A 17,291-nucleotide genomic window follows, 5' to 3' on the forward strand; every position below is an offset into this window, starting at 1 on the left:
TGGATAATGAATAAACAATTCCGAAGTCCGAACACTAGAAGAGTGTATACAGTGCGATTTAAATCAAATGATTTTCAGAGATCTTATTTCAATAAACCATTTGAGAACCTTTTTAAAAAACCAAACACAATCTACCCTCAATTATTGGAATATGCAACTATTAGAATATTCCTTTTCTAGTTCTATTCGAATCGAATATTCGATTTGGTTTTCGATCGAATAGACGTTTAAATAAACCTGTTTAGTGATTTACCTTGGAAGTAGTAATACAGAGAGATAGGAGATAAAAGCGTTATATTTGAAAGCGCGCGATGTTTAATATTTCAATCGGGGGTCCATACCTCTACTTGGAATGCTTATCGCGGCAGATTTTCGTCTCGATGTGGCTGACGGTTTTTTCGACGTCACTATGTTAACTTAAAGGGGAACGGTCAAGCTTAAACCAGTTAGATAGCTCTATAGCCCGTTAAAAACTAAAATTTATGGCGAAAACCGCATCAAAAATATTAAGTGGTTAATTTTTAATAAAATAAAGAAATTTCGGGAAATTGAAAAGCGCGCGTCCGCCGCGACATCTGGTGAGAAATCGTTCAGACAGAAAAACAACGTAAAAGCTGAAGACGCGAAAGATTTGTTTTGCACGCGCGGCGCGTTCCAGTTATACGGGACCTAATGCCTAAGCCTAATTGCACGATTTTAAAAGTTAGGATAGTTCGCAAATCGCTCACTAAGGGGCTGCTGGCGCTGACGATACACCTTAAGATGGCGGCGAAAATTCAAACCCAAATACTTGGCGTTATTTTGCGTTTCACCTTTTTAGGCCAAAAACTATTTTTTCAAGACAAAAAAGGTACGTGTAAGTATATTGAACGTCTTGTTGATCTTTTGATATGCAAATAAAGCGATATTTGGAAAAGCTTGGCCGTTCCCCTTTAACAAACAACAACGTGAGAGGGGAGCGCGCGCAGAGGGGATTTTTTATCTCGTAGCCGTCAGAGTGACCTTACCATACGCGATACGGTAGGATAAGCATTCCAAGTAGAGGTATGGTTTCCTGTTTAAATCACCTCTGATACGTCGATATATTTATGAACAAGACGTACGACGGTCGGAATACACACAATCCTCCTGATATGTTAAGTTTGTTTGAGCTATTCACAGCAACCTGCAACGCCGGTATCGCAACCAAAATATATTCACGGTCACACATATAAACATATTTACACTTATTTGTTACTTCTAGTCATACTTTGAAAGCATCGAAAATTTCTTCGATCAGTGTCACTTTTATTTTTTACTTCTGATCACACTTATTTGTTACTACTAGTCAGCCGTTGAGTGTCACACTTATTTCTTCTAGTAACTTATTAGTTACTTCTGATCACACTTATTTTTTCTAGTAACTTATTAGTTACTTCTGATCACATTTATTAGTTACTTTTGATCACACTTATTTGTTACTTCTGGTCATACGCCGAAGACTAGGCCGATCAGTGTCATACTTAATTGTTACTTCTGCTCATACGTTGAAAGCGCGGCACACTCTGAACGGCCTTGAAAAACGCCAGAGGGAAACGGGCGCGTAGACCACTATAAACACCCGGATTTACAATGTTGGAAATTGCGGCGGTCCGTATACGCTGCCCAAAAAACCTTACTTAGAATTAAATTTAAGGAACGTATTTGCAATTCTACGTTAAGTGTAAACCACAGCTATTCAAAAATATAACTTTCATTAAAATTGGACTTAAATATGTAGATTTTTAGGCGAAAATATTAAACCACCAAAATTGGGGTCCCGTAAATTACCCTGAAAACTATACTTAAATTTAATATTTACTGATATAACCGAAGTTGTAGGTCCGCTGAATCCTAACCTATCCAATAATATTTTTTTTAACGTTATCGGACTTAATTTTAAACAAAATATCTACCACATAAAGTAAATCACCGAAAATAGTAAATTGGGCAAATTCCCAACTTCTTGGGCTCCGATTTGAAACCTTTATGAAAGGCTATCAATGGTAATGTCTGTACATCCGAACGAGATATCATTGACACGTCTAGCCCTAACCGTTGAAGAGGTATGCGTGACACGGCGCCATCGGCGGCATCGGCGGCAACGGCTACACTGTACGTGAGACTAATACACACAAATCCTTAGGATTGTGTGTAAAAACGGGTTGTTTTACCGAAATATTTACAAGTATTAGTTAAATTTCAATTTTTGGCTTACATTAAAAATTCATGGAAATTATCAATTTGCCAATAAAAAAGTAGCGTAAAATGTGAAAATATTAATTAAAACAAACGAATAAAATCAAAAGAATCCGATTGAAATGAAATAAATCAACAACCCTAGTCTGATGGTTTTTGTAGAGAATCTGCGGCTTTATAATCGTGACTAACTTTTTTTTTCGGTTCGTTCGTAAACTCGTCTTGAAAATCCGCCGCCGACTTTGTTTATTCTGCAGCGATGGGTTTAGAAGGGGCCGTTTACTTTTATGTCAAGTGAGAGAGAGAAAGCAGTACGGGTACAAATGAATAGCTATAGCAAACCGTACCATCTCCGGAAGCCCACCCTTTAACTACATCGTAATCTGACTGCTACACTCCTTACCCAAGGTTCTTGTTTTGTTTTGGCCAACGAAAAGCGTTACAATGTATATACCTCGTTTTACACCTTTTTAGGTATAGGGTACCTCACGAAACTCGGGATGTTTTGAAGTTAACGCTTTTTACACACAATTAATAGAGGATTTGTAGGTACTGGGACCACGCACAGTGTAGCCGATGCCGCCGCCGCTGCCTATGCCGCCGTATTCCACATAACTCTCCAAGAATTAGACTTAGAAGGGCCCTCGGTAGCCCACTGTGGATTTTGGAGATGGGAGGTCCACATGCTGGTCATTTGCCCATTTTTTTGCTATATGGCGGTATTCGACTTTAAATCTACACACTTTTTTAAATTAAGACTGACTTGTTTAAATATTACATTTTTAGTTAGTACTGATTTCATTACGCCTTCATAGCTCCACTATCGCCATCTATCGACTAGTTGGTGATGACATGTAAATCGAATGTGGATACCCACAATTCCCTAGTGCAATTTTTGGTGGGAACTAAAGGGGATGGAACTCCGATGGATTTTCATATCACCACGTTAAGGAAAATGCTTTTTAAAATTTTGGCCCTCTCCTATAACTTCGGTTCATTTACTTCTGAGGCCACTTAATTTTCGATGCGAGCGGGCTGTGGCTTCATTTTTTAAACAGATTTCAAAAATGAACCTCTCGGGGGTCAATCAAAATGCGTTTTTAAAAATTCATAACTCGAAGAACTTGCGGCGAATCGCTTTTAAAAAGCCTCATACGCCGGATTTTCGAATATTTTTAGCTATACGTTCGATTTAAAACCAGTAAAATCGGTATGAAAATAGCGAAAATACCTTATTTGAAAATTACAATTCAAATTTAACCAACTCTGTTAAGTATAAACTAATAATTTAAAATTTAGGCGACATTTTTCTTTAGGCCACATTTTACTTTAGGCGACATTTTACTTTAGGTGATATTTTTCGTTAGGCGACATTTTTCGTTAGGCCAAATTTTTCTTTAGGCGACATTTTACTTAAGGTGATATTTTTCTTTAGGCGACATTTTTCTTTAGGCGACATTTTTCTTTAGGGCCACATTTTACTTTAGGCGACATTTTACTTTAGGCGACATTTTACTTTAGGCGACATTTTTCTTTATTCGAAATTTTTCTTTAGGCGACATTTTTCTTTAGGTGACATTTTTCGTTAGGTGACATTTTTCTTTAGGGCCACATTCTACTTTAGGCCACAATTTAATTAAGGGCAAATTTTAATTTAAAATACGAAAAATATAATGACCTTTTTGTAAAACATTTTTGTACCTATACACCTTTTTAGATAATATGCTTTTTTAAAAAATTACAAAAACAGCATTTGTATTATTTCGCTAATATTTGGATGTAGTTTGAAGATAATTTGGATAATGACAACAAAATTCCCTTCATATGTCATGCACGTGTTCGCACCCTTAAAAGGCAAATATTGTTCACATCGGGGCTTAGAAAGTCCATTTTGCTAATTAGAATTTACTAGGGATAAAATTTATTATCATTTTTAGTAAGCCAAGGCTTAGATAGCTCCCCCTTTTAAACTAATGCTCTCCGAAACTTTCCGTCGAAAGCCTTCGCAGTTTGCGCCGTTTCAACGCGGGAACAAATACGACATAGGTCGTGTTTGCGCCGTTACTTAGCTCGCCCGGATGCCGAATTTAGTGTTGTCAAATAAAGACTTAGTGACTTAAAGGGTTACGCTCTAAATATAGCCGCGACAATTACCTGGTGGACTTTATAGAGTTTCCTAGTAGTTCTTGATTTAAGGAAATCAGGATACGAAACATTTGTCAATAGTAAAACGAGACGCTTCGCGTAAAGACTGGGCTCTTAATTTTTGTTTGAAATTGAACTTCGCGATCTCGAGACATCTTGTAAAACCGTTCTAGTGTTTGTCAATCGGATCAAATATCCGCGAGTAAGAACTGAAATCGATACCGGAGAAGAAAATTTCACCTTTTTACGCTACGAACTTTCTTTCGTTTCTGGAAAAGAAATTGCGTTTTCATCGGTTGGGTTTTCACTAGGGCCAAAACGCCGCGACGACCAACTTCGACGCTAAAAATCCCCCAGGGTTGCTACACGTCAGGGAAAACAGGGAATTTAAAAATGGGACTAAAAAGGTAGGGAAATATCAGGGAATTCAATTCAATCTTATCTGGGCACTTTTTGAAGGTAATTTAACTCTAGATCTATGACAAATTCCACGATTATCATTTATTTCCTTGAATGTTTGGCTAATTTTTTCAACATTGCAATAACCTTTTTACTGAAATATAAGTCCATCTAAATTTATTAACTTTTGATAAAAGTAAAATATAAAAGAAAAATTTTGGCCTTAATAAGTCAGGGAAAATCTCTTAAAATGGTCAGGGAAAACAAGGAATAGTCAGGGAATTTGAATCTGAAAATAAGGCCATATTTGGAAAAGCTTGGCCGTTCCCCTTTAACAGTAGGCCAACTTGTTTATTTCACGCCTCGAAAGCAAGACTTTGCGTTCGAAAAGTGTTATCAAGTTTCGCTGTTAGCCTTCCACTCTATGAGTGGTATTCGCAATATTAAAAAAAAAGTGGTAACTTGGGAACACTGGTTGGCTAACCCTTCAACTATGTTGTTGGCTGAGATTTTCTGAGAGTAACTAGTTCTTAGTTTCGTTGTTATTTATATGGTCATTGGCGAAACAGACTACTCTTATTTAAAAGGAATTAATAATTATAATCAGCTAGGCTAATACCCAAGGAACCACCTTAGGCCGAAGTCATCTAGCGACTTTTATTGCCTTAAACAGGTGGCCAGGGTACATTGCGTAGGATAAAGTGTCATACTAATCAATTATGTTACTTATGATCGGTGTTGCGAGGTGAAAAATTTCAGGTGGCAAATAATATGGAAAATAATGGATTTTCCAGACCTGGACAATTTTTAGCGGTATTATGCCAAATTAAAATGTAATGTTACTACTCTAAAATAAATAGTGTATTATTTATTATTACAGCGTTTTTCTTGCGTAAAATATATGTATGAAAAAGAAAAAAAACTACGAAAATATTATCATACACAGGTATAATTGCTTAAAATGAAATTATTGATAATATAATTATACTAGCTAGCTCGGGTACCTGGTATTTCCCGGAGAACTATGCCTCTTTGTATAACCAAGGGAAAAGTCCTAGTGGCGAAACTTCGACACATTGAAATCGAAAATAGAACGCTGCAATACCTGTCTCCACGCGTGGCACCATACCGAATATAACCAACTGGTTATATAACCAATTTTACGTTGACTAAATAATAATTTGCCTTTTATTATACGACCTAAAGTATTTTAAAAAGTTGCAATAATTTAAGCTTTTTTTCTGTATATGCCTAAAGAACTAGGAAACTCAGTCTTTTGGCTAAGGTCAAAGTGTATCTAGATGGGGAACCCGGTTTTTCCCGGCGAAATATGCCAATTTGTATGTACTAATGATTAAATTAATTCAATTAATTAAAGTTGTTTTTCCGTCGCCGACCGTAACGGTCGAAAACCACAGTCAGGGTACCATGAGATAGTATACCAAATGTGGTCGACCTAAGTTGAAAACTGTAGATTCCTATAGCGGACAAACAAATATATACAAACATATAAATATATATATATATATATATATATATATATATATATATATATATATATATACATATATATATATATATACAAACCGAGGGGCAGATCACTTCCTTGATTAACGACGCACCCCTCAAACGATTAAATCCGATTTAATCGTGATTATATTGATTAAATTCAATTTAATCACGATTAGGTTGATTAAATCACGTTTAATCATGATTAAATGATTAAAATGATTAAATACCGATTAAAAAAATTATATCGTGATTAGTATGATTAAATCGTTCTTTAGTTTTGATTTTAATGATAAATTATCGATTCGACCGATTATATTGATTAAATCGTGATTAAAATGATTAAATCTAATTAAAATGATTAAATCTGTTTAAATGATTAATCCTGATTAAAAAGATTAGATCATGATTAGAATTATTAAATCTCGTTTAAATCGCGATTAGATTTTCTAATCTTGATTAATTTTTAAATCTTGATTACCCTGATTTAATCACGATTACCCTGATTTAATAATTTTACTATGATTAAGACGCACCCAAAATGGAAGTGACCTGCCCCTCGATACAAACAAACAAACATTCATCTTTATATATTAGATGGCACATTTATACTTGCACATATGTGTTTTTAGATGTTTACACGTAATATTCCTTTATTATTCACTATTGCCATATTTTCCAATTCTTTCCGCTGAAAATAAAGGTCTTCTGGTAACTCTACTTCCGTTTAGGTATTCATAGTTTGCACCGAAGGGAGGGGCCTATGGTCTCCAAGGAAACTGGGAGGGCGATCAAAAATTCAAACCATTTCGCGCGTAGCTACTAAATAGGTAGCCATTTTGTTGGTAATCTCGTCAAAGCTACAAAACGTATTAGATTTATGCTTTAAAATTTTAAATGGGCCCTAAGCAAAGCCAGATAAGATTCCAAGGCCGGGTTATTTAAATAAAATATCAAATTACGACAGAAATATCTACGAAAAGAAGTTAACAAAGCTTATCAAAGTTGGGCCTTTGCGGTCATCCTTTTTACAATTACCTTCACTATCGAATAAAATAAACAATTTTCGCTCTCCCTTGGTAATTGAACTACTCGAACAATTTTTAACCAGGCAGATAACCATTTTTAACGTGAAAATAATTCCTTAATCATTTGAAAATAATTAAAATCCGCAAACAGATGATTGAAACTGTTAACCCTCCCGTTTTACTAAGAAATCTACACCTTCAAAATGGCGGCAAAGAATCGTTCATTCTTGCTCAAATTAAATATTTATTCTTGGTTCTTATATCTATACTTGGAACTGCGTCATTGATGACGTAGGGATGCAAACTATGTATACTATAGAATGTGTTCGCGTCGTTTTGGTTCTAGTAAGAAGCAGCCTTTAGTTAGTATATAGAAGGAAAGTTCTTCTCGGAGAAGTTCAAACTCTTCGAAATTGAAGCGGCTGCAGAGCGGGGGAAAACGGTATACGACTCTGGCGTGTTCCCTTTATAGGGTCTCTATATTCTTTACGGGCTTTCTACTCTCGAATGTTCTCCAGTTTTCTGAGACCGTTAAACCCATAAAAAGATACCCTTTTTTTCGTACCGATGTTACGGTATTTCCTTTGAGTTTATTGGCAGTAGAAACCTCTTGGAAATTCCTTTCGGACAAATAGAAAAGTGTTGGTTTATATACGTGTCACATTTCTGTTCATGAATAATCGAAATTTTGCCGGTTTATTTATCAGTTCCGCCGACGACCTCTAAGCCTAGTATTGTTCGCCAATTTAAATTTCACGGAATTTTCGTCTCATTTTTTCGAATTCAAAAGTAAAACTAAAACTATAGACTAGTCTAGCATAATTATTAGGTCACCTTCAAATGATTACATCGGATTTAACCGTGATTAAAATGATTACATCGGAATAAATCTCGATTAGAATGATTAAATCCAGATGAAAATGATTAAATCCAGATTAAAATGATTAAATCCAGATTAAAATGATTAAGTCTAGATTAAAATGATTAAATCTAGATTAAAATGATTAAATCTAGATTAAAATGATTAAATCTAGATTAAAATGATTAAATCTAGATTAAAATGATTAAATCTAGATTAAAATGATTAAATCTAGATTAAAATGATTAAATCTAGATTAAAATGATTAAATCTAGATTAAAATGATTAAATCTAGATTAAAATGATTAAATCTAGATTAAAATGATTAAATCTAGATTAAAATGATTAAATCTAGATTAAAATGATTAAATCTAGATTAAAATGATTAAATCCAGATTAAAATGATTAAATCCAGATTAAAATGATTAAATCCAGATTAAAATGATTAAATCCAGATTAAAATGATTAAATCCAGATTAAAATGATTAAATCCAGATTAAAATGATTAAATCCAGATTAAAATGATTAAATCCAGATTAAAATGATTAAATCCAGATTAAAATTATTAAATCCAGATTAAAATTATTAAATCCAGATTAAAATTATTAAATCCAGATTAAAATTATTAAATCCAGATTAAAATTAATAAATCCAGATTAAAATTATTAAATCCAGATTAAAATTATTAAATCCAGATTAAAATTATTAAATCCAGATTAAAATGATTAAATCCAGATTAAAATTATTAAATCCAGATTAAAATTATTAAATCCAGATTAAAATTATTAAATCCAGATTAAAATTATTAAATCAAGATTAAAATTATTAAATCAAGATTAAAATTATTAAATCAAGATTAAAATTATTAAATCAAGATTAAAATGGTTTAATCGTGATTATTAGGCCACTCTAAAGCTTAGTGATCTGCCCCTCGTCTAGAATAAAAACCCTTAAAAAGTAATATGTTTCAATTTTTTTCGGAAAATTAACAACTCTACCAGTAATTACAGTAACGAAATTTTCATTCTTTGTTATCGTGTCATCCATCAAACCACGCTCGGATTCATTAACTAAAGTATGTTTAACAGTCTAACATCTCAAGACAAAGTTCAAGTTTACTCGGTTGACCTTTTTTAAGTTTATGCCTTCTTTATCCAGGGGCACCGTATATGAGCTTGTAATGCCATCTGTATTTAAATAAAAATCTTTTTGCATTGCATAAGACTGTTTTGTTTTATCTCTGATAGAAATTAGTTTCTGATTTACAAAATAGGGTTGGCAAGAACCCGGAAAAAATAGGTTTTTTCCGGGACCTAAATTAATCATTGATATATCTATTGAGTGACTAATTTGGTCATTGCAAATAGGAGAGATGAAAAAGGGCCCAGAAGAAGAGTGAATAGAATAGAAGAATATACTGCTTTTATTATTTAGTTTTTATTGAATTTTGCCACTAGAGGTGGAAAAAACCATGGAAGTACGATTTTCCACACGGTTTTTAACAGGGAAACAATATGTGGAAAAAACCGCGGAAAAAAACTAGATTTTTCCACCCTTGGCAAAATCGTGCCAACCCTGAGATGCCGCCTGGTGGCCAGGGGACAGGGTATTTTAGTTCACAAATCCACACTTGAAACCAGAATTAACTGGCACTGAAACCGATTTAACCTACGTTTTAAGGCATATTGTAACTGTAGCTTAAAGGGACACACCGGCGTCTGAAAAATCTGCTTTAAAATTTTATAGTTCCTCCTTTTCCATACCTCGTGAATAAATTTAATTATAAATAAATTTAATTAAAAATACATTTAATTATAAATAAATTTAACTATAAATAAATTTAATTATAAATAAATTTAATTAAAAATACATTTAAATACAAATACATTTAATTATAAATAAATTTAACTATAAATAAATTTAATTATAAATAAATTTAATTACAAATACATTTAATTATAAATAAATTTAACTATAAATAAATTTAATTATAAATAAATTTAATTATAAATAAATTTAATTATAAATAAATTTAATTACAAATAAATTTAATTACAAATACATTTAATTACAAATACATTTAATTATAAGTGTATGTATTGGATTTACAATCTTAAAATACTAGCGAAATAAATGTTCGATAATGTTAGTGAATTAAATTAAATCGGCATTGGTCATTTATGTCTATGACGACGTCGACAACGGACTAGGGAACCAGAATCCGACATTCGTCAAAATCCCGTACACTGAAGAAATAAATTAAAAATCTAAAAATCAATTTGAAAATCGATAAATCTGGGATTTTGCGCGAAAATCAGCTCTAACATTTCGAAATTAGATAAAAAATTGCCGGAATCAACCTAAAAGTTGGAACTCTCAAATAGATTCAAATTTATGACATAACCGTCAGATTCGAAATACTGTACACACTATTTCTAATAGTAGGCTCGGTAAATCTTGAGCCGCGATTTTGCAAAAATTCGCGGCCAATGGAATCTGCGTTTAGTTTAGTACATGTTTTATTGTTCTCAAATTTAGTTTAGTACATGTTTTATTGTTCTCAAATTTAGTTTAGTACATGTTTTATTGTTCTCAAATTTAGTTTAGTACATGTTTTATTGTTCTCAAATTTAGTTTAGTACATGTTTTATTGTTCAAAAATTTAGTTTAGTACATGTTTTATTGTTCTCAAATTTAGTTTAGTACATGTTTTATTGTTCTCAAATTTAGTTTAGTACATGTTTTATGGTTCTCAAATTTAGTTTGGTACATGTTTTATGGTTCTCAAATTTAGTTTGGTACATGTTTTATGGTTCTCAAATTTAGTTTGGTACATGTTTTATTTTTCTCAAATTTAGTTTGGTACATGTTTTATGGTGCTCAAATTTAGTTTGGTACATGTTTTATGGTGCTCAAATTTAGTTTAGTACATGTCTTATGGTTCTCAAATTTAGTTTGGTACATGTTTTATGGTTCTCAAGTTTAGTTTAGTACATGTTTTATGGTTCTCAAATTTAGTTTAGTACATGTTTTATGGTTCTCAAGTTTAGTTTAGTACATGATTTATGGTTCTCAAGTTTAGTTTAGTACCGGTTCTATGGTGGAATCCTTTCCATACTTACCAAGCTTTAATTTTCAAATTGAGACTTGCGAAATCAATACACGCTGCTCAAAATAGTTTTTAAACTCTAATAATGAATTAGTTATAACGAAATTAAAAATTAGACGTAAACAAATAACTGTCTAAATTCACTTAATAATTATAAAAAGGATCCAAATAATTTTTTATTTCCAATGATAATATTTCGCCGCGTTTATGAATGCGATATGAAATATATCCAAGTTACGTCTTTTAAGTATACACTAAGAATTCAAAAGTCTCTCTCTTCGCACCTTGAGAATAATTTGATGCTTTTTGAATATACGGAGAGACGCGGCAATATTTTCGGCGTGAAATATGTAAATTTATTCGGCCTCGAACACGCGTGTTCTTAACGGAATTTTGATAGAGCCGGCCGAGGCTTTACTTAATCCCCTCCGCCTTTCATCCGGGCTCGCTTTCTAAAAAGACGCCGAACAAATTGGTCTATTTTCGGCCTACTGGCGCCTGTAAAAGTGTTCCGAGTGCCGCGCTCCGGAGCCCTCCCCGAGAGCCCACTTTCTGGAAACTGCCATCTTCGTTAGGGGCTGCTCTTCCTTTTATTCCTCAGCGTCCATTAGCGGATAATATGGAAGTGATGTAATGGGAATGCCCGTTATGACTGGCGTGCAAAATATTCCTTTTGATTCGGACCATCTCCGTAATGCGATGCTCAGACGGCCAAACAAAATATCCCTTATTTAGTTATTTACTTCTAGTTCCGTATTACCCTAAGAAATAGTTTTATTCGTTACTCGGCTATAGAAGACTCGTTGTTTGGCGGAAGCGAGAATCTCACGTCAATATTCGCTTGTTATTTTTAGTTACGGTAGATGTCGAAGTTGGAAAATAATCTTGTCGCCATGACGATGGCGTAATCTAGTTGACGATTCTGGTCGCGTTTTCCTCGGGGTTTCTATAGCAGCTAGCTTAGATTTTTTTCCAAACTAATCATTGACCTTCGATTTCAGAACTCCCTGATTTCAGTCTAGTGTTTGGGGTGGCTTGGCACGTCTGGGGTGCGTCAAAACACGAAGGATAAATTTTTTCTTTGACCAAGCGAATGGCTTCAGTACCATCAAGAATTCATTGAAGTTACTAAGAATATTTCAGGATAGCATTAACCCCTGGTACCATCCTCGCAGCTTTTGTGGAGAAAGTTCGTCTGCATTTAAGGCGCATTCAAGGTCATACCATGTAGCAAACTTGAATGGGAAAGCGGACGAATTTAAGCTACAAAGGCTGGGAGGATGGGAATCAGAATCCTGTAGTCCAATATTCTTAGTCACTTCAATACATTCTTGGTATTATCTGAATCTCAATCAGAATTTTTAGCATTTAGAGTGAAAATTCTTTCTAATAACTTTTGTGTTGTTTTTTCTGTACCGTTCCCAATCTTGTAAGTATCTTAATAAAAATAAGTATGACAATTAGCAAAAATTATCACTGAACTGATTTTCGGAGTTTTGGCGCAATCAAAGTTTAGCTCAGCACACAGAGCCCCTAATGTCAAAATATATTCCTACTAAGGATGATAATATAATTCACTCGCAAGTCCAAGTCGGAGCTGCGAGTATCAGCGTTAAAACAAAGGTTCTGTTATAAAATTAGCATTAAAAAAGGAAGTGTCATACTTATTTTATATGTATGGCGCTCAAAAACTACAAAAATATATTATCATTATATAAAAGAGCAAAATTTAAAGAAAATAAATTTTTTTGGTCTTTGCATTATGGAATGCTCGGCCAAATTAATTCGTAATTGTCAGAGGAAATGCAACCGCGCTACGACTCCGAGGTAAATGAAGGCCCTACTTCCCCGTCGAATAATAGCGGGCCCCGCTCTGATATATGTAAATGGGATACGCTTCTGGCGCGCTACCGTCGTGGAGATAAGCGAGTTATTTTTCCAATTTTCGTCAGAACGGCGGCAAAACGTCAGTAAACGCTGACTGTTGGATGCCGTCAAAACTTAGCAGCGAAGGTGCGCGCGTTGAAGCAATCATAAGCAGGAAATCAAGTCTCTTGGCTTTTCGTCAAAGAGCGTCTGCATGGCCTGGAGGGGGGGGGGGGCAGGAGAGGGGCCGGGAGGAGCACCCTTCGCAAACTGGGGTCCTTCGCAAAATGTCACAAGCGAGTGGTCGGCCAACGGTACCTCGCTCGATTCAAAATAAGCGACGGGAAATTCGGCATCGCTCAAAAGTGTCACTCGGTGTGTTCTATCGGGACAAAGATGACCGTTATCATCGGTCAGTGTGTTTGCAGCGTTTGGAAATTGTTCTTCTACCCTTTCAAACTGTGCGCCCAACCCGGGTACGGCGATCTTCACAAGTAAGCCCCCCCCCAAATTCTTCAATTGAAAACCCCGTAGGGGCGGGGGGGATTATTTGTCGATTGTTCGCGATTGTAACGAGAGATGGCGTTTTAAAGTGTCCCGTCAACTTTCGTTCTTTTCAGTTTTGAGAGTGTTCGGGTCGTTGTCACTTTTTTCTGTTACTGAGGAATCTCAGAATAATTTCAGACATTACACGAATACGAAAAAACGTGTTCCTTTCAAAGATAAACTTTAAAGGAAATCTTATAGACGTGTATACATCCAGAAGGACTAAGGTTTTCTATTTCCCATACATTATCCTATAAATATTACCCAAATGTCTATAGAAATTTATCAAATTCCGATTAGAGCTCTATAGAATTTCTTTAATTTTTGTAAGGGGTTAAATTCCGATTAGAGTTCTATAGAATTTCTTTAATTTTTGTAAGGGGTAAATTCCGATTAGAGCTCTATAGAATTTCTTTAATTTTTGTAAGGGGTAAATTCCGATTAAAGCTCTATAGAATTTCTTTAATTTTTGTAAGGGGTAAATTCCGATTAGAGCTCTATAGAATTTCTTTAATTTTTGTAAGGGGTAAATTCCGATTAGAGCTCTATAGAATTTCTTTAATTTTTGTAAGGGGTTAAATTCCGATTAGAGCTCTATAGAATTTCTTTAATTTTTGTAAGGGGTAAATTCCGATTAAAGCTCTATAGAATTTCTTTAATTTTTGTAAGGGGTAAATTCCGATTAGAGCTCTATACAATTTCTTTAATTTTTGTAAGGGGTAAATTCCGATTAAAGCTCTATAGAATTTCTTTAATTTTTGTAAGGGGTAAATTCCGATTAGAGCTCTATAGAATTTCTTTAATTTTTGTAAGGGGTTAAATTCCGATTAGAGCTCTATAGAATTTCTTTAATTTTTGTAAGGGGTAAATTCCGATTAAAGCTCTATAGAATTTCTTTAATTTTTGTAAGGGGTAAATTCCGATTAAAGCTCTATAGAATTTCTTTAATTTTTGTAAGGGGTTAAATTCCGATTAAAGCTCTATAGAATTTCTTTAATTTTTGTAAGGGGTTAAATTCCGATTAAAGCTCTATAGAATTTCTTTAATTTTTGTAAGGGGTTAAATTCCGATTAGAGCTCTATAGAATTTCTTTAATTTTTGTAAGGGGTAAATTCCGATTAGAGCTCTATAGGATTTCTTTAATTTTTGTAAGGGCTAAATTCCGATTAGAGCTCTATAGAATTTCTTTAATTTTTGTAAGGGGTAAATTCCGATTAGAGCTCTATAGGATTTCTTTAATTTTTGTAAGGGGTTAAATATCTTTAAAATGGTACTAATTGCGGTTGATGAGTTTTTAATCAACGATATAAAATACGAGAAGTTACGTGTAAATGTTTTTTCAACGTCACTAACTAAAGCTATACAGAAGGTAGGGAACACGCGATCTGTCGATAAAGATTTTAAAATTTGAAGTCCGCGTGCTAATACTAAAAAGCTTAAGCTCGTGACGCGGAGAAAAGCATTAAAAGCATTTTAAACTTTAAATTTTTTATTGTTTTATTTTATAATAATAATAATCAGCTAGGCTAATACCCAAGGCACCACCTTAGGCCCAAGTCATTTAGCGACTTATTATGCCTTTAAACAAGTGGCCGGGTTACAATGCGTAGGAGGGTGGTGGCAAGCCCTTCATGCCACGTGAGTCAACAGCTCCCTACACTAACTACTAACTATTACCGTTATGGAAACACCTATAAGAAAGTTTAAAGATTTTTAAATCTTGCAATTGCGTTCTTTAAATATTTATATTGAAAAAACCCTGAAAATTTGTAATATTTCTCGGTGACTAGAAAATTTATCTAAATTTCGATAGAAACTATACAGAGTTCTAATTACAGTTCTATAAAATTTGTTTGGCAATTTTTGTAATGAATGAAATTTCTTAAAAATGATCTTAGTTAGTTTATGATGGGAGTTTTAAACCGATATATTCGTAATAAAATCATGCGCGTAGAATGTTTAAGGTTTTCTATAACCTAAAGAGAACTTAATAAATATTTCTATCGAACAAACCTCGACCGTTTCTTTTCTAGAAAAATGTTCCAAATGTCTATAGAACTTATACAGAATTCTATATAAAATTTGATTGAATATATTTAGCAAATATTTGTAAAATAATATTTTTTGAAATTATCTTAATAGGCGTTTCAATAAATTGCACTCTCTTTTATTTCCTCCCCTATGCGCATGCGCGAGTCACTGAATAAAATAGTTGCGCGTTTATGTTGATAGCAGCTAGGAACAACAAATACAAGGAGAACGCAGTTAGCCTTTAAACACGCTAACGTAGTGTACAAATTTCATTTTGACGAGCCTTTACGCTGAGTGTTTTACGGGTGAGGGGAAGGCAATTTCCTAATTTTCCCCTTTCGACGGCTAAAGCATCTAACCACTGAAAAATGTACTCAAGAAAATGCTCGACTTTTGACGGGTTGCGTTCTCCTTGTGTGGGGTGCGGCGTTTGTTGCTCCTAGATGGCAGCAATCGCTTTAAAATATCACGCTTTTACAAGTATGTCCTGGCTACTTCTAGGCAAATCGCCGAACAGGTTATATTTAAGCGTCTATTCGATCGAATACCAAATCGAATATTCGATTCAAATAGAACTAGAAAGGAATATTCAAATAGTCGCGTATTCCAATAAACCAGGCGTTCGTTATCGCGCGACGCGTTTAGTGTCTTGCTTGTAATTAATCGAATCTCGTTGGGCATTGACTAATTGTTGTCGTGGAATTGGTGTTTTTTTCCTTCAGCTCGGAGCCGACGTCCAAATTCTACCCGGAGATTGATCAGATGACGAATTCCAAGGGGTTCGTGCGCGTCAAAGTGCTGCAAGTGGTCGAATTGGACGAAGAGGAATCCGCGGCTGCCGACGAGACCCCACCCCGCCACCAAGACCCCTTTTGCGCCATCAGCTTCAAGGAAACCAGCGATCCCAATGGTACGTGCGCCTTCCAATTCCAAATCTATCAATAACTCCGGTTACGTGGACGTTCATCCAAGGACACTTATTCCCCATCATCAAAGCGGGCTCTATTTTCTGCCCCACTCGATCTTTTACCATTCCTTACAAAATTTCTTATAGAATTGTTATAAAATTTTAATAGCAGATCTATATTATTTTATAGAAATTTAGCTAAATTATTTTAGCCATTAGAAATCAAAATCTAGAACTTAGAGAATTGTTTTATAGAAATATTTTTAGACATTCTATAGTACATCGAAGACCTTGGACTTTCAATATGATTTCGTAGAAAGTCTATAGTAAATATTTGTAATGAATAATAATAATAATTCATCAGTATTAAATGATAGGCAAGATTCCAATCTATATAATATAGAAAATCTTAAACCTTTCTATATCATTTCATAGAAAATATATAAAAATATTTGTAAGGAATAATAATAATAATAATAATGAAATTAAATGAAAAATCTGTTTATTGTGCAAGGAAACAACACCTGTTACAGTATCAGCTAGTCGATGCACATGAAAATAGGTATAAATTATATAATATTAGGTAATGATACAAGAATAGAGAAATGTTATTACAGTGAATGGCTTATATGTTAAGGGCTGATAAAGTTTTCAGATCAGATATTTTACAGAAAT

The 17,291-nt window shown here is 33.9% G+C and overlaps 1 protein-coding gene across 4 annotated transcripts in view; it reads left to right on the forward strand.

Annotated features, from left to right (window-relative positions):
• Nucleotides 1-17,291, forward strand: part of LOC149934829 (putative protein kinase C delta type homolog) — a 138,053-nt gene that overhangs the window by 45,751 nt on the left and 75,011 nt on the right. For all 4 annotated transcript variants that reach the window (XM_090181146.1, XM_090181150.1, XM_090181148.1 and 1 more), the window contains exon 2: nt 16,432-16,619. In XM_090181146.1, the coding sequence (XP_090037272.1) occupies nt 16,432-16,619 (188 nt within the window). The remainder of the gene's footprint in view (nt 1-16,431; nt 16,620-17,291) is intronic.

This window comes from Leiobunum rupestre, chromosome 7 (assembly GCF_980474605.1).
Source record: "Leiobunum rupestre chromosome 7, qqLeiRupe1.1.hap1, whole genome shotgun sequence".
In the NCBI taxonomy this organism is placed as follows: Eukaryota; Metazoa; Arthropoda; class Arachnida; order Opiliones; family Sclerosomatidae; genus Leiobunum; species Leiobunum rupestre.